This window comes from Cottoperca gobio, chromosome 18 (assembly GCF_900634415.1).
Source record: "Cottoperca gobio chromosome 18, fCotGob3.1, whole genome shotgun sequence".
In the NCBI taxonomy this organism is placed as follows: Eukaryota; Metazoa; Chordata; class Actinopteri; order Perciformes; family Bovichtidae; genus Cottoperca; species Cottoperca gobio.
This window is the reverse complement of record NC_041372.1, coordinates 12,950,454-12,967,672: the sequence shown is the minus strand read 5'-3', so window position 1 is coordinate 12,967,672 and position 17,219 is coordinate 12,950,454. Positions and strand designations below refer to the sequence as shown.

The following is a 17,219-nucleotide window of genomic DNA, read 5'->3' as shown; positions in this document are numbered from 1 at the left end:
TGAGCTGTATGCGGTAATGTAAAAATGGATGTAATGACGCTCTTCTCTTGTTAAGCGCAGTCACATCCTCTAAAACCATCACTTTCTTTGTCACAACGGGATCAATTCATTGTCTCACACCAAATTCAACTGTGTGCACGTGAATCTATATGAATTATTTAAGAGCAATATGTCTCGCACCTGTCACATGCTACACCTTTCGAGAACGAAACACATTACAAAATAAGAGGAAGATTATGATTATCAAAAGTCTCAAAATCTCTACTACTTGGAGGTTAGTGTTTGAAGATTAAAGGTTTGTATCCATCCTCAGAGGTATTTAGATCATTTCTACTAACAAATTTCTTTTTAAATCCTGACGCCTCTGTAAAAACCTCTAACCAACAACTGCTCCCATGCCGAGTCAAATTGTTAGATGCATATAGAACTTTAACTACAACACATGAATGTTTTCAGTTAAACCTCCAGTTACAAAGATCAAGATTAGTGTTGAAAACTCAACACCTCAAAATAGCCTCTATAGTCCACTACTGCAAAAACGCACACACTTCAGAAAATCTCTGATCGAGCCACAAGCTTTAATGTGACCATCTGAAATACAGATTGTTCACTACAAACATTATGAGACATTGCTAAAAGTCAAGCATGCCATGATTTCAAGTCCATCCAACACAGCAGTTTGCAACTGAATCAAGTTGGCACTCATACTTGCTTTCATTGTGCGTTAAATGTAAACTTTATTCGTCAATATGAAAAGAAAAACACCTTTTTTGTGTTGCTATGCAGAAATGTTAGTCAGTGTAGTTAATGTGTGTACAATTTCCAGGAACCTAATGTGACTCACACTTACAGTTAAAAAGGTGCAAAGGAAAACATAAAAACATTGCTGCACAACTTCATAGGATGAGACTGTCACGATCTGGGTGTACTTTCTGTTTCATGTTTTATTTTTGTAAGGTTCACTCCCCTCATGTCATGTAGAGTTGTACTTCCTGTCTGTGTGTTTTCCCTCATTTTGTGATTGTTGATTTGATCCTCCTGTGTCCATTCACCCTTGCCCTGTGTCCTCACCTTTCTCCCCAGCTGTGTCTCGTTCCCTTCGTTAGTTTCGGTGTGTATATATCCCTGTCTGTCTCATTGTTCCTTGTCAGTTCGTCGTTGATGTTACCTGGTGTCTTCCTCGTGTCCTGCTCGTCTCTACCCCGTGTCTCCGGACCTCCGCAGACCTCTGTTCCCACTGCCGGACCTCCGCATACTCCCGTTGCCGGACCTCCGCATACTCCCGCTGCCGGACCTCCGCAGACTCCCGCTGCCGGACCTCCGCAGAACCCCCGCAGACTCCCGCTGCCGGACCTCCGCAGACTCCCGCAGACCTCTGTTCCCACTGCCGGACCTCTTCATACTCCCGTTGCCAGACCTCCGCATACTCCCATTGCTGGACCTCCGCAAACTCCCGCTGCCGGACCTCCGCATACTCCCGCTGCCGGACCTCCGCATACTCCCGCTGCCGGACCTGCGCAGACTCCCACTGCCGGACCTCCGCAGACTCCCGCAGACCTCTGTTCCCACTGCCTGCTCTGCATCCGTCAGGGAGAACTTATCTCCAAATTGCAAGGACTTGTCTGGGCCTGGTTTTAGGAGTTTTATTGATTCATGAGGGTTTTGCTCTTGCTCTTGTTCCACTTCCTGTGAAAACAAAGTTTTGAAACTTTATCCAGGTAAAGGAGAACTCAATATAGTAACTATGCTGTTTCTAAAGGTGCACATGTGTTACATCTTGTAACTGTTTGAATTAATTACTGCAATAAATATAATAGCAACCTGTTTTACAGCTGGATCAGGTGGCACCAGGTAAACATCCAATGTGAGGAATTCTTTGTGTGTCCTGTATATCAATGTGTCATAGAAAACTTTCACAGGGAGTCCGAATGTCCTCCGGATCATGGCTCCTAGCGGAGAGAAATCTGGCTGGAACAACTTGACGTGGTACGATGTGACTTCTGAAACTTGTTCCACAAAATCTCCACAAGTATCCACATGTAGAACTTTAAACATGTCTGACATTTTGGAGTTGAGATCTGCAAAAGAGTGCACAGATTGAGTGAGAAAAGGGCGCTACCAGTTGGATCTGGTGGGGCTTACATCTACGTACAGTCTTGGCTCTGGAACTGTACTCCTGGATAGGGGTTGGACTCTATTCTTCTCCGAAGTTACCCAAGGTGTGAGGTGTCGGGCGGGTGTGCGGATACTCACAAGTCCCCGGCTGAGCGCTGCTACGTTGGAGTTCACCCCAGTGGACGAGAGGGTCGCCTCCCTACGCCTTCGGGTTATGGTGGGGGGGAACTCTGACTGTCGTTTGTGCCTATGCCCCAAACGGCAGTTCGGAGTATTCGGCCTTCTTTTGTGATCGTATCATCTGATTGAACCTGAGTGGGCGATGTTCAAAACGTCTATTGCTGAAGCTGCAGTGAGGAACTGTGGTCTCAAGGTCTTAGGTGCCTCAAGGGGCGATAACCCTCGAGCACAGTGGTGGACCCCGGTGGTCACGGAAGCTGTCCGACTGAAGAAGGAGTCCTTCCGGGTTATGTTATCCGGAAAGACTCTGGAAACAGTTGCAGGGTTATTGGGCGGTGAAAGGAGCACTTTGAGGAACTCCTGAATCCGACTAACACACCCTCTATGGTAGAGGCAGAGCTGGAAGCTGATGGGGGACCATCGTAAAGTTCCCTGTTGGAGGTCACTGAGGTAGTCAAACAACTCCACAGTGGCAAAGCCACAGGGGTTGATGAGATCCGTCTAGAAATGCTGAAGGCTTTGGGTGTTGAGGGGCTGTCTTGGTTGTCACGCCTTGTCAACATTGCGTGGAAGTCTGGGACAGTGTCTAGGGGGTGGTGGTTCCCTTATTCAAAAAGGGGGACCAGAGAGTGTGTGCCAACTACAGGGGTATCACACTTCTCAGCCTCCCTGGTAAAGTCTACTCCGAGGTGCTGAAATGAGGGTTTGATAGTCGAACTTCTGATTGAAGAGGAACAATGCGGATTCCGTCCTGGTCGTGGAACGGACCAACTCTTCACTCTCTCAAGGATCCTGGAGGGGGCCTGGGAGTACGCCCATCCGGTCGGTCTACATGTGTTTTGTGGTTCTGGAGAAGGAGTATGACCAGGTCCCCCGGGTGATACTGTGGAAGGTGCTGCGGGAGTATGGGGTGAGGGGGTCACTTCTGAGGGCCATCCAATCCCTGTATGCCCAAAGCGAGAGTTGTGTCTGGATAGTCGCAGTTCGGTGGCCTGCTGCCTACTCCGGGTAGGGAATGAGCCCTTACCCCAAGTGAAGGAGTTCAAGTACCTTGGGGTCTTGTTCGCGAGTGGGGACGATGGAGCGAGAGATTGGCCGGAGTATCGGAACCGCAGGGGCGGTATTGCATTTGCTTTATCACACCGTTCACAAAAAGAAAAGAGAGCTGAGCCAGAAGGCAAAGCTCCCGATCTGTCCAACAGAGGTCCTGCTGGCATGTAATCTACGCATGAAGGCCTCCTCATGTGTTCGTCCCATGAGCAGAACTGGTATTTGAAGATGACCTTTTCCTTACAAACCCAGCGCAGGGCAGACTCACTGCATTCAAAGAGACCTGCATCAGATTGGTGGCTAAGGAGGGAAAGGGAATACAAATGGAAATACTGACTTTGCTACGATTATTGCAACATAAATTAATTTGCTGCAGCTTTTCCGAAAAAGTGTGATGCAATCAGCAACCATTTTTAAATAGTAAGTCAGAGTGAACACACATGTAATATCTAATTAGTCAGTAAAATGTATTTAAATGTTACAGAACATTATTGTTGAGAGCCTCAAAGTAAAGCTGCCTCAAAGTTGGCTCAGGGAGAAATATCCCTCAGATGTTAACGCAATACATTTATTTCACTGGTTCTGAATGAAACTATTAAAAAAATTATTGATCACATTTGCAAATATTCTTTCAATTGGATTATTTTTGCAGGAATGTTACAAAGACTAGTGGTTGTAATTGTTATTACGTGTAGGTTTTATCTTCACCAACAGCAGGTTGTGGGACTGTGTGGGACTTTGCCCTGAACCAGGCCTGTTATAATGCACCTCCTCCAGTCCACTAAACAGGTGAAGTATATTGTGTGCCTTTATCTCTATGGACGGTTCATTGTGTTTGAACACTGGAATCACTAATAGATACATTTGAACTTTCGTTATTGTGGATTAATCTCAACTGGTCAGAGACACAATGAGTTTAAATACCCAATAAAAGCAGTTCTGAAATAAAAATAATAATAGCTCTATGTATTCTTCTGGAAAAAGGCATCTCTCACAAAATGACAGTACAAATCATCATTTATTAATAATTATTGAGTGTTAATGCGTGTGATTTAATTAATACAATAAAACACATTTGTCTTAAATTGGAATTAGTTTGTTATTGCAGAAATAAAACATTGATAGATTAAATAATAACACAAATAAACATAGGACTATACACATCTGAGAAGATGTCACAATATACAGACACATTATTATTATTAATAATCTTTAGTCTCGACAATATAGAGATAAAATGTGAGCCAGGGAATGTAAGGAAAAAAAGACAAAATAATTAATATTTAAATAATAAAACAGATTCAAACTCAACATTCTTAGATTGTTCTGGTTTTAGCATTTAGCTGAAGGAACCCTGTGGGTTTTCTGATAAAAATATAATAAAAACGGGGCGTCCAGGTAGCACAGGCGACCCATATACAAAGGCTGAGTCCGTGCCACAGTGGCCCGTGGTTCAAGTCCGACCCGTGTCCATTTGCTGTATGTCGTTCCCCTTCTCTCTCTCCCCCTTTCACAATCTACACTTCTCTCTCTCCCCCTTTCACGATCTACAATTCTCTCTCCGGCATTAAAAGGCATAAAAAGCCCAAAAATATAACTAAAATAATATATATAATCAAACAAACCTTCAATCTCTTCATTAATCTTCATTAACATTTTCAAAGTTTTTAATCAAGCAATAAGTCATGTGTTCTTCCTCACATCTACTCATCAAAGCTTTAGAACTGTCACATATTAAACAACATTTAAACATAAACTGTGTCTTTAAAAGTGTCCTTCACAATAACATTGGGTTTGATTTACCCATTTGGCCAAATGTAAAACACTGAATATTTACGAAAGAAATTAAACATGAAAACGATATAAAAAAAGATTATTTTCTACTGAGTGCTTCGTTGCTTGTCCAGTACATCAAATAAACAGCAACATTTAATCAGTAACATTATGTCCAGCGTCCACTTCCAAAGCAACAAGACTTCTTTTTACGTTCACTGACTTTACCCTGATCTCTCCAGCTCAGAAACAAGACGCTTCATACTCTTCATCCTTTTAAGGATTTCATAGAGATCATCTTTGGCTTCTCTTTGGCTCTTTGTGCCGGCTGCAGTCACACGCGTGTGAATCTCCCTCATCTGGTTTTGTTTGGTTTTTAAGGCTCTCACAGAATCACAGAGCTGTCCGATGGCGATCCACACAATGCTGACCTGAGGCAGGAAGATAAAAGCAAAGCAAACATTGAATAGTGAAGAACAATCATAAGTTAAAATTATAAAACAAGGAAACAAGGTGGCACTTTGTAAAGTCATCTTCTTACTCCTCAATCCTAAACTTTCTTTTCTTACCTTAGTTATCAGTAGTTTGACTTTGGTAATCTCCTGAAATAAAATACAGGTCACAATGCTGATTAGTTCATGGATATTTAGCATGGCCACACATGGCATTAGGTTGTGCATATTTAGCTAAACAGATTAAAGGGGCTGCAAATCAATACGTTTAAAATGTTTTAAAAACCACTAACCTTTATGAATGGTACAGGTCCAGACAGTGTTCTGCTCACTTTGAAGCCTGAGGGTGAAGTCGCTGTCTGCATCTCTGATGAACACCTCAAAGTAATTTCTACCATCACATCTGAGCTCTCGTGTCTGTGCAAAAAAATAAAATAAACAAGGTTTAAGACTTTTTTTAAACAGTGAACTAAAAAAATGTGATTATATAGTAAGATAATGTACTGCGAGTACTGATATTAAAAATGGTGAAACTTACGCTGGGTTGAATGTTTGCATCCGTCTTGTCTGTTGTGAGGGAGAAATGATCTCCCAATTGCACGGACTTGTCTGGGCCTGGTTTTAGGATTAATATTGATCCACAAGACTTTTGCTTTTGTTCCACATCCTGTGAAAAAGAAAAAGAAAGAAGAATAAATTATCCTCATACTCAAAGTTTTTGTAGTAAAGTCACAATGGTTTTAGTTCTGTGGTGTTCTTTTCAGAGTACAATATTGTAACTATACTGCCTTCCCAGGTGCTCATGTGTCACATCTTGTAATAGTTTGAATTATTAATGCAACAAATGAAGTACAAACCTGTTGCAGAGCAGAATCCCGTGGCACCAGGTAAACATCCAATGTGAGGAACTCTTTGTTTGTCTTGTATATCAACACGTCATAGTAGAACGGGAGGCCCAGTTCCTTCCGGATCATGACCCCCCTGCTAGGGAAAGTGGGCTGGAGAAACTTGATGTGGGACGACTTCACTTCAGGTACCTTCTCCAGAACATCAAAGGTATCCGCATGTAGAACCGCAAACTTGTCTAAAACTGTAGAGTTTTGATCTACAAAGTACAAACGAATCATTACAAAATATATGCGTACCTGGAATATATGTATGCTTACATATTTCTCAGCAGTAACCTCTACTTATAATAAAACAAAAAGATGTCCTTTCCCATTACATGACTACTCACCTACACAGATCCAGTGCGGCAGATGCACCTCCTCCATCTTCCCAGCTGTGACGGTGATGTCCATTAGGGGTCCTGCTGGCATGTAATCCGTACAGATAGGCCTCTTCATGTGTTCATCCCATGAGCTAAACTTGTATTTGAAGCTGACTTCTTCCTTACAAACCCAGCGCAGGGCAGACACACTGCACTCATAGTTGCCTGCTTGAGACTGTAGGCTAATTTTTAGGGGAAAACAAACGACTGTATTAAGGAACATAATGGATTAGAGATTGAACAGTCTTGTTTGTATTTGTCACAAACTGCAGCATTACTAGTGAACAACAGCAGATGACACTTAAAGGGGCAGTTCACTCCAAAATCAAAAAACACTATTAATGCTATTTGTCAATCCAGATTGTTTTGTTGTGAGTGGCCGAGGGTCTGAGATATCGGCTGTAGAAATATCTGCCTTCTGATACGGTACAAATAGTTCCTACATGAAACTGCTCACAACGAGGTGTGTGGATTATCTTGAGTAACCGGGTCATGATTTCTAGAAAGAGACATTGCTGTTGAATTTTCAAATGTATTCTTTTGGCGCTTTGAGCACCACAAGCCGAGTGCCATCTAGTTCCATTATATTTGAGAGAAGGCCGACATCTCTACGGCCGATATCTCCAACTCACATTTAATCAATCTAGATTGATAAAAACAAAAAAACACTACAGGTGAGGAAAAATATGTATTTCTTGATTTTTGAGTACTTATTACATTGCTTTTCAGTTAATGTAATCTCTGTGCATTGAAATATATTATTTAAGACAAAATCATTACCTATAGGTTTGAACCTCATCCACTCTGTTGACTGCAGGTTGAAGTTTTGTCAAATCTTTGGAGTCCTGTGTCAGAAGGTAACATTTGTGTTTGTGAGCAGCCGTGGTTGTGGGATCAGCTATTTTTCAAAATTGATATAAAATACAGCAAAGAGCAAAAACAAAAAAACTTACCATTTCACCGGAACAAGCTCCAAACTCTGAGGTATCCATCCTTGAGATTCCTACTCCCACACAGAACAGGATTTCATTAGAAAAAGTAAAAAGATTCAAAAGCATTGTGAATGTAATATTTAAACAAGTTTCGCTCTTACGCCACAACACATTATGAAGCTATGTTTAACTAACCCTTTAATTCTGCTAATATTACAGTGCGTTATCCTTCTTACCCTTTTCTGCAGTTTTAGTGTGGATGGCAAAGGCTACAGGACCTTTGATGGTAAATCCAAGGTAGAAGGAAACTTGGCATTTTCTCCAGAGGCTGTTTCGGAGGTTTGCATCCACCTCAATGCTGGTGCCTCCAATAGTTGCATAGACTCTGTAGTTTCGTGTTTCCCCATTGAACTTTAAGAAGGTGTTCTTGGACCCTGGGATCTTTGAAAATCATCTCTCTGCTCCAATCTTGCATCGCTTCCTCATTTCCCTGAAGAATCAGTCCCTCAAGGACCTTTCTGTGAACAATTCTGTCCAGATCTTGACCTTTTCCAATGAAAAACAGAGGCCGGAGGTACCTTGATCGAAGGTGTTTCTTATGTGCTTTTCATACATGTTTTTCATACGCTTTATTAATTGACTGAGGTTAAAGACACAGTTGTCCTCACTCTCTGTAGGCCAGTGCAAGAGGAGGGCTAACATGTAGGGCTCAGGTGACTCTGTGGAGACTGGGGGCATTTTCTGTTTAAATGCAGTTAAATGCTTGCTATCAAGAGGAGAGATTGCTCCCTTATTTCTTAACATGATATGAGAGAAGATGTAGTTGACCAGAGCTGTGTCCGAACCTTTGTGTAGAAATGTTTGTTCCCAACATGCAGTTATTTCTTTAATGTCTGATTCTGTGCATTCTCTGTCAAGACATGAGAGTACTCCCAGTAGTGGTGTCAGCCTGTTTTAGTTTAAGCTTCTGGTGGAGAACAGCATCCTGGTGGGGCTTCAACATACTTCCTGTAGCACTCTGAGGTGACTTTAGAAATGTAAGCGGGATCATCTTTTTCCATGCTAATCTTTGAGTAAGTCAGATATTTATTCAAAAAAAGCACTATTTTCTCTCAACCTCATCTCTGAGGCTGTTTATGAGATCGTTGAATCCTAAAAGTCTGTCGTCTCCAAGTGATTTCAGGACAGAGCTCAAGGACACTTTCTTTGTGAGAACTCCTCTCCAAGTTTCATTCTGACTGACAAGTAGGTCGTACACAAGGTTGCAAACCTGCAGATAACCAAACATCCCTCTGGTGGTGAAAGCAGGTGAGACCTTGTTCTTGCCATCTTTTTTCATGTCTGTCCCAAGATCATTTTCAGCAAGTCTTTCTTCGTCTTTGAAAGCTTTAATGGCCTCTGATGCAAGTTTCAAAATATTCTCTTGGTTCAAGCAGACTGCCTTTGTTCTTCAGATGGTTCTTATGGACTTGGCCCAGTGTATCAGCAACGAGGAATTTTGGGGATCTCTCTCGCTTTGCTTTTTTGCCACGTTTCTGCTGAGCATAGTCTTTCAGTTCTATGTAGTAAAAGCGAGCAAGTGCTTGTGGAAAAAATGGATTTTTATCAAATGTATTTGTTGCCACCTTTAAAACTGATGCACTCTGTTCCTCACCCTCCTTTCTTTGAATATCTAGAATCAGTCTAGAAAACATTTCTCGCTCCTCTTTCATCTCTGAACGATTGATTGGGTTCTTTTCTTTTTCCGTTTCTTTTTGTTTCGGTCTTCTTTTGGTTAGCATTTCGTTGACGAAACCAACCAAATATAGAGGAACCTCGTCTTTGCACAAAGAGGTCAAGAAGTTTCTTGCTATGTCACTTCGGGTCACACCTGCCTCAGCCATCACTTCAGTGCAACACTTTGCTATCAATGGGTGAGCCATGCAGACTTTTCTTTCAGAGCCATCTTGTTGGAAGGTGATGATGAGATGGCTAAAGGGCTCCATTCTGTCCTCCAGTGGCAAGCATCCTTTTTTGAAGAAGTTCAGGCACTGAGACTCCCGGAGATATGAGCCTGGTACATAGGCATTCATCAGGGATAGGAAGGCAGCAAGCTGTGTCTCCTGAGGTACGCTTGTTTTTTTGATGCTTTTGAAAACAGAGCACGCCTCCTTGATGTAAGCCTGAGAGAAATTTGTTTGCATTATGTTAAAGCCATGAAATTGTTTGCATTTATCCCTGTACTTTCTGTTGAGCTCCTTCTTTTTCTTATTGAATGTTTTCTTCTCTGTGTCAGAAAGCACCTCTTGTAGGAAGACATGGCCAGTCTGTAAAGCTGCATCCTCTCTAACAAGGCTGAGTAAAATAACCACAGGCATACGAGTGACAATCTTCTGCTCAGCAATCGTCATCATAATGCTTTCTTGCAGATCTTCCAAAATCTTCTCACCATCCACTAACAGCAGCACAGTGTTTTGGTTGCCTTCACTGCCTGCTGTGAAAAGGCAGACCACCTCCTCTGCTATTTTTGGTATGTCTGAGGTTGAACCTGTTAAAACGGCACTCCTGAAGTTTTTTTTCAAGTCCCACAACACCTTCATGGCCAGTGTGGTCCCTCCACACCCTGGCTGGTGGAACAGTTTAACAGTTGATATTCCAGGGAGTTTTCTGGATTTGTGGATTTGTTCCACAAGTGTATCGTATCCATCTCGTTTGATGAAGGAGTTCCAGTGCCATCTGACGCTGCCTGTTCACTCAAGCACCATCACCTCTCCTCCTTTGCTATGAAGTCAACACATCTCTCCACACAAAGCGACTGCAAATTTATTTTAGATGGGAAAAACTATCATGTGCAGACACACAACACTCACAAGCAGCACACACACACACACACACACACATTCCAATGAGAAACTTCACCATCCATTTTTATCACTCCTTGAAACTCCCTGGCAAAAACCACAATGCACCCACCAATTCCTTCAACTCCCCTTCTCCCTTTAGTACACACACACACACACACACACACACACACACACACACAATAAATCTGTTGCCATATTATGCTTTCGTATACTCCATCAATAAAAAGAGGCTTCAAAACTGTTTCAATTTACATTTTGATTGGAAAGTGAATCGACCACAACTTTGGCAAGCATGCATAAAGACAAAGACAGACACACACACACACACACACACACACACACACACACTTAGTACCTGGAAATCCAGCAAAGCGTCTAGCTGGTTCTGAATGATGGGCAGCGTCTTGATCAGCTTCTCTGTGCTCATGGTACGCATCACACCGTCAATCCTGACATACCAGGAAACAAACACACACTTGTAGCGGGCACCTTGTTGTTGCACCTTGCATTAAAATACTACAATGGCTGACATTAAAGAGTTGGGTGAGGAGATCCCAAACACAAACAGTACTGAAAATGAGCAGAATAGGTCCCTTTAAGACATTTGTCCTCTGACGTTAGTGCTATAAGATAAACATCGTCTCTGGTGTGCGACAACACGAGTGTGAAATGATGAGTGGGGTTGCCCTTTACCCCCTCTTCATCTTGGTGAAATCCACAGCCACCAGTCTGTAGGACATGGCCTTCTCGTTCAGGTAACGGCTGTATCGTCTGATGAAGGTTGACATGTCGTAACCTGGGAAGAGAGAGACATGTAATGTCAACAACAAGTAATGTCCTTTCAGGTAAATCCTGCCCTTTTGTTTCTAAAACAAAATGCCTTTTGAGTGTTGCGAGTGAGTGTTTTTGAGCTTTACCTTGCAGAGCTCCCTTATCCAGGAAGTTGTTGAGGTTAAACAGAGTGTTTCTGGAGGCCAGGTACTGGATGAGACGCTGGGAAAATAAAGACAAAAGACTAATGTTAATGTCGCTCAAATGAAGGTTTGAGAGGGGTTTATGAAACGTACACAAAACAGATGAACCTTAAAACATCAACTCATTGCTTTTGTTTATTAAATTGCCATAATATTAAAGTTACGTAAAGCTTACCATTCGGATAATTGAATTATTTAAGTTACAAGTTTCTGTAAGTGCGTCGAGCTGCTACCGAATGACGGACAGTCTCCTCTCCCACAACAACCTAAAAACGCTTCTCCCCAAATTACTCCAGTGGAGGTCATCAGCGTCCTCAAAACCCATCATCTTGTATTGAAACGATGATTTGCAGAGCAGCGACCCACTGCAACACATTCACACCGTCTGACAGATGGTAATAGCTTGTGCTCATTATCCAACAGCTAATAACGAAGACTAATATGATTCATCGCCGACATTGAAATTAAAAAAAGGCAGCACGCAGCAATCTCTGCTTACGACTCGAACACTTCATATCTCGGGGAGTTTAAAGGCAGCGTGAGGATTCTCAGAAATGGTCTTTTCTTGTCGTTTGTCTTCGTTCCTGCAGAGAGGTCAGAGGTCGGCTGCAGAACAGCAAACTGAGAGCTGCTGGGAATACAGTGTCTTGCACTAAGATGCCAGCAGGGAGGAAGATTTAACCGAAGTCTTCCTGCTTCCCACGGCTACCTCTGATGCTTTACCTCAGCCACTTGCGTCACCTCAGGCTGGGACGTCTATTTTAGGGTTAGAGTTACTCCCTTTGAGTAGTGCGCACACAGAACTGGCGAGGGAGGACAAATAGCAAGAGGAAGCAGGAAGAGTTATATATTAATTAACCTTTGGGAGGAAGCAGAAGACTGGCAGCACAATTATTATGTAACACTCCCTTGAAAATGTTAATGAGATCAAATCTAAAGCTAAGATGTACTCTTAGTCATCCGTGTTTTCAGACTCTTGGTTTGCATTTGAACGTTTTTCCACAGCTAACAGGAACCCGGTATCTTTCCCTACCGACTCAACACTACCTACTTGTTCTTTTTGACAGATCTGATGTGACTAAGCAGGTGCTGGGAGCTCTTTACTTCCCATTTTCCAGGGAAGGTTTGCTCAGCGCGTCTGCTCTTTTTCCAACACCACCTTGTGTAACATTTACACATGCTGTCACACCTGGGGGGTCGCCCAGTGCAACGTCGGTTTGTTTGTTTACCGTGGACTACAGAGCAGCTCTTTTTAGAGAGTCGTCTGCCTCGCTTGACAGGATCAATGTTGAGATATTAATGACGAAGAAAGCTTTACTTATTCACGCTCTCAAGCCCAGATCTTTCAGTTCAGCTGAAGATTCAGATCGAAGTCAGACCTTTGGGTGGACGATGGTTCCCGAGTGCTGGTAGCTCATCCATATGTCCCTATAAACTCCCATCTGAGTCAGCGTTATGGGCTTGCATTGCAAATCATTTGCTGAACTTCACTAACCCTGGTCTTGACACTGTCGAACTGAGTGCAGGAAACAAACCTGTGATGGCCTCAGCTGTGTTTGTACAATCCATTATAAGCTCAATCCTTTTAATTGTAGGACTTCAAAAGACCGTGTGGGCTAAGTAGAAGAAGTGTATTATGTACTGAATGTGGAAAGAGAACCACATTCAACTGTACAAGCTCGAGATGCGCCGGTCACAAACCGGTCTCGTATTTTTACACACATGATGTCGGACACACGTGAGCGCCGGACTATCGCGTCGCATAACATCGGACACTCTGTCCACACTGAGGGAAATGTGCACTTTTATTTACGGCATCTAAACAAACCGCGTACCTGTCTGTGGTGCTTTTCTATATTTACCGGAAATGACATACAATATAGTTGTTATTGCAGTTATTTTCAGCTCCCTATTGATCTCCTTCCAGCCACACACAGCCTCACACACACTCACACACAGCCTCACACACACTCACACACAGCCTCACTCTCACACACAGCCTCACACACACACCACAGCCTCACACACACACACAGCCTCACACACACACACAGCCTCACACACACACACACACACACAGCCTCACACAACACTCACACACAGCCTCACACACACACACTCATACACAGCCTCACTCTCACACACACAGCCTCACACACACACAGCCTCACACACACACACAGCCTCACACACACACCAGCCTCACACACACACACACACACACACACAGCCTCACACACACGCACGCACACACACACAACACAGCCTCACACCACACACACAACACAGCCTCACACACACACACAACACAGCCTCACACACACACACAGCCTCACACACACACACACACACACACACACAGCCTCACACACACAGCCTCACACACACACACACACACACAGCCTCACACACACACACAGCCTCACACACACACACACACACAGCCTCACACACACACACAGCCTCACACACACACCACAGCCTCACACACACACACACACACACACAGCACAGCCTCACACACACACACACACAGCCTCACACACACACACAACAGCATCACACACACACTATTAAAAGTGTTTTTTACAATTCTAAACTCCAGTTAATACTCTTGGCCTCTGAATATTTAGCATTGTTCAGTAACGATATCTTGTTGGTGTTTTTTATATTTATCTGCAGGTGCAAAGACTGCAATAAAAAGTAGATTTTACAATTGACAAAGAGAATAAATCCTGATGTTTGTATTGTGCTTTGATGCATTTCAGGATTGTGTTTTCTTTTATAAGCAAATCTATTGCAGAACAGAATTAAATTGATCTGCCTTTGGGGAGACTTTAGTCCTGACTTGAACTCTGAACTCTAACCTTGAGATTTAACTGACTGCGTCCCTTAAGAATAGCCCCGAGCTTGCATTTTGTCCCTCGTGCAGTGGAATATGTCTTGGCCACCGTCCATAGTTTTGGGAACTCAGGCCTCAGGCTTCCCAAAAGCATCTTAACGTTAAGGCCGCCTCTGTCCTACTGACTTAAAATGATCTGAGATTTGCCAGTTTGCCAATTCCTGATCTGGCAGAGAACCAGCCCACACTGGCCGTTTGGCGCATCTGACAATGTGTGTGTGTGTGTGTGTGTGTGTGTGCGCACAAATATGCTTGTGGGCATGTGTGTTGGATTCAGCTGCATTGACATGTTTCCAGGGGTTCTGGGACTATTTAAAAAGGCATAAAAGGGTTTGATTTCTTACTTGTCCCTTGTGTGGTGTGTGTGTGTGTGTGTGTGTGTGTGTGTGTGTGTGTGTGTGTGTGTGTGTGTGGGCTATGGGGACAAAACTTTATTCACGCTGTCCCATGTAAGGATTCAGCTCCCATCTGTAGAGATGAGTAGCCTCTGGGGAAGTTAACATTTGTATTAGTCCAATACTTAGTTTTTTGACCCAATACCTACAAAACAAAAGGAACTTTGTGTGTATTACTAATTAACAAATGTTAGCATGCTAACACGCTAAAACCAAGCGGTAACCTAATTGCAAAATTCCGGTCGAATTCTGAATGTAAATGTGTAAAATGTCCACAGAACTAAGCGTGTGAGGTTAGACGAACTACGAACACTGAACCCGGGTTAAGACAGGGAAACCTGGACACTAATAAAGAGAGGAAAAGAGCTTCTTGAGCTCTTTCTCCGCCTCATCTTGTGTGCAGACTGCTCTCTTCCTCATCAAAAGTCCATCTGATGAGAGGCTGCATTCCTCCCTCAGCGTCAAATACAAAAGGCGGAGGCAGGGAGAACCCACAGAATACGCATGGATGTAGTTAAAAAGGAGAAAATCTATAAAGGGGCAGAAACACTCGGCACAGAGAGAGACAGAGAGGCAGACTCAGAAACCCGCTGAGCCCTAGATTATTTGACGGAGACGGTTCCAAGAAAAAGATACTGTTCAGAGAGGAGATTTGGAGAAACGGCGCACGAATATGGAGGAGAGTGTACAGAGATAGACATGGGGGGGGGGGGGGAACGGAGAAGCAGGTCGGCTCGTCAAATAATTCATGTTAGCATATCGGAGAACAACCTCATGTATTATTGATACATGTAGATCCTGGCTACTCCCTGCCTCTCTCAACCTCAACTTCGCTATACATAGAGCTACTGGCATCCAGCGCTCACCGTTTTCCTCCCTTTTTTCTCTCCTTCCACATCTTTCTCTCAAAAGTGCCCAAGTTGGTGGTTTCCTTAGTAACCGAACACCACGGCCTCAGCACTGACCTGAAGTGCTTTTCTTTCCTTTCTCTTTTAAAAAAAGAAAATCGTAGTCATGTCATGGAGAGGAGAGGAGACGCCAAGTTGGAGCTCCGTACCACCGCTGCAGCATTTTTTGATGGAACATTTGGCCGGATGAATATCTAATTCAGACCAAAACATAATGTTTAAAACGACCGATTAAAACATGACATGCGAGTGACTTTTACACTGAGACTGATTTGTAGGCTTTTTGAGATGCACTATATTGCCAGTAGAATGTGGTCACCCTTGACCATATACTTTGGTCTGGGGGAAAACTGTATTGGCTCAACCTAGTTCGGCCCTTTGGTTCCAATCATGGGGGACAAATAACAGCGTTGCATTGGGGGGGCATGTTGTTTCAAGTACAGGTGAGATGCCGACCCAGGAAATACTTTGAGTAACGGATCATTGAGTGCACTGCACAGGGGTTTGTAATGTTATGAGGAAGGAAATTACTGCTTTTTTAAGCAATTTAGTGGTTTTATTGAAATAAACGAGGAGGCTGTACTTTTTCATGCAGTGCTGCTCCCCGTCTGAACGCAGCCAAACGCTTCAACAAACAAGGGGTTTTTTTTCTTCTTCTAGGTAATAGCTTCATGGCAGCAGTTTGGGAAATGGTTTTCCCAGTTTTGGTTTGGAATAACTTGACCGGTCTGCACAGATTCCTGACATCAACCCCATCCAACACCTTTGGAACGTGTTTCAGTCTGAATGGGAGCAGATCCCTGCTGCCAGGGTCCAAGAACTTAAGGAAAGCCTTCCCAGAAGAGGGAGCAGCAGATTAATGCCCACAGGTTTGGAATGGGATGTGCAATAGTCACATATTGGTCCACATACTTTTGGCCAATTCTGTTTACTCTCGAGCCTCGGGCTGAAATCGCTCAATAGCTGAAAAGTTTCAGAGCATCTAAAATCCCCTCATTACACCATCTGACCCCTTTACATATTAGATTAAAACTGTTTTGTCAAAAATAAAAATCATAATTTTTTTAACCAAAGGAAGGAATGAATGGTAAGTCAAGGCCGAAACAGAAGTACGTAAACTGCCAAGAAATAAAAACTGCACTCACTGACTTCAGATCTTTTTCATCTCTCCTTCCTTTGGTATAAATAAAAAATAAAAGTTCACACACAAGCCTGGTTGGTAAACATGAGTGTGCAGCTTACTGACGTCACATTACATGATGTCCAAGAACTTTAAAACAGTTCCCGCTCTGCCCTCTTTGGACCTGCCAACGTGTACAAAGAGCCTGCAGGGAGGAGGCAGTTAAAAAGAGCTCAAAATATATTCCTTTTCAAGTCGCAACATACCGTCACTACTGTTTATAGGGAATACAGATTAGTTATCTC

The 17,219-nt window shown here is 43.1% G+C and overlaps 1 protein-coding gene across 1 annotated transcript in view; it reads right to left on the bottom strand.

Moving 5' to 3' along the window:
• LOC115024031 (uncharacterized) overlaps positions 1-17,219 on the bottom strand; it is a 51,632-nt gene that overhangs the window by 10,212 nt on the left and 24,201 nt on the right. Inside the window, exons 3-14 of the mRNA XM_029455408.1 lie at positions 11,533-11,608; positions 11,309-11,411; positions 10,971-11,064; positions 10,520-10,566; positions 9,643-10,418; positions 8,009-8,206; positions 7,794-7,843; positions 7,621-7,685; positions 6,808-7,022; positions 6,428-6,675; positions 6,109-6,237; positions 5,864-5,987 (exon numbers count right to left, since the gene is read on the bottom strand). Of these exons, the coding sequence (XP_029311268.1) occupies positions 5,864-5,987; positions 6,109-6,237; positions 6,428-6,675; positions 6,808-7,022; positions 7,621-7,685; positions 7,794-7,843; positions 8,009-8,206; positions 9,643-10,418; positions 10,520-10,566; positions 10,971-11,064; positions 11,309-11,411; positions 11,533-11,608 (2,125 nt within the window). The remainder of the gene's footprint in view (positions 1-5,863; positions 5,988-6,108; positions 6,238-6,427; positions 6,676-6,807; positions 7,023-7,620; positions 7,686-7,793; positions 7,844-8,008; positions 8,207-9,642; positions 10,419-10,519; positions 10,567-10,970; positions 11,065-11,308; positions 11,412-11,532; positions 11,609-17,219) is intronic.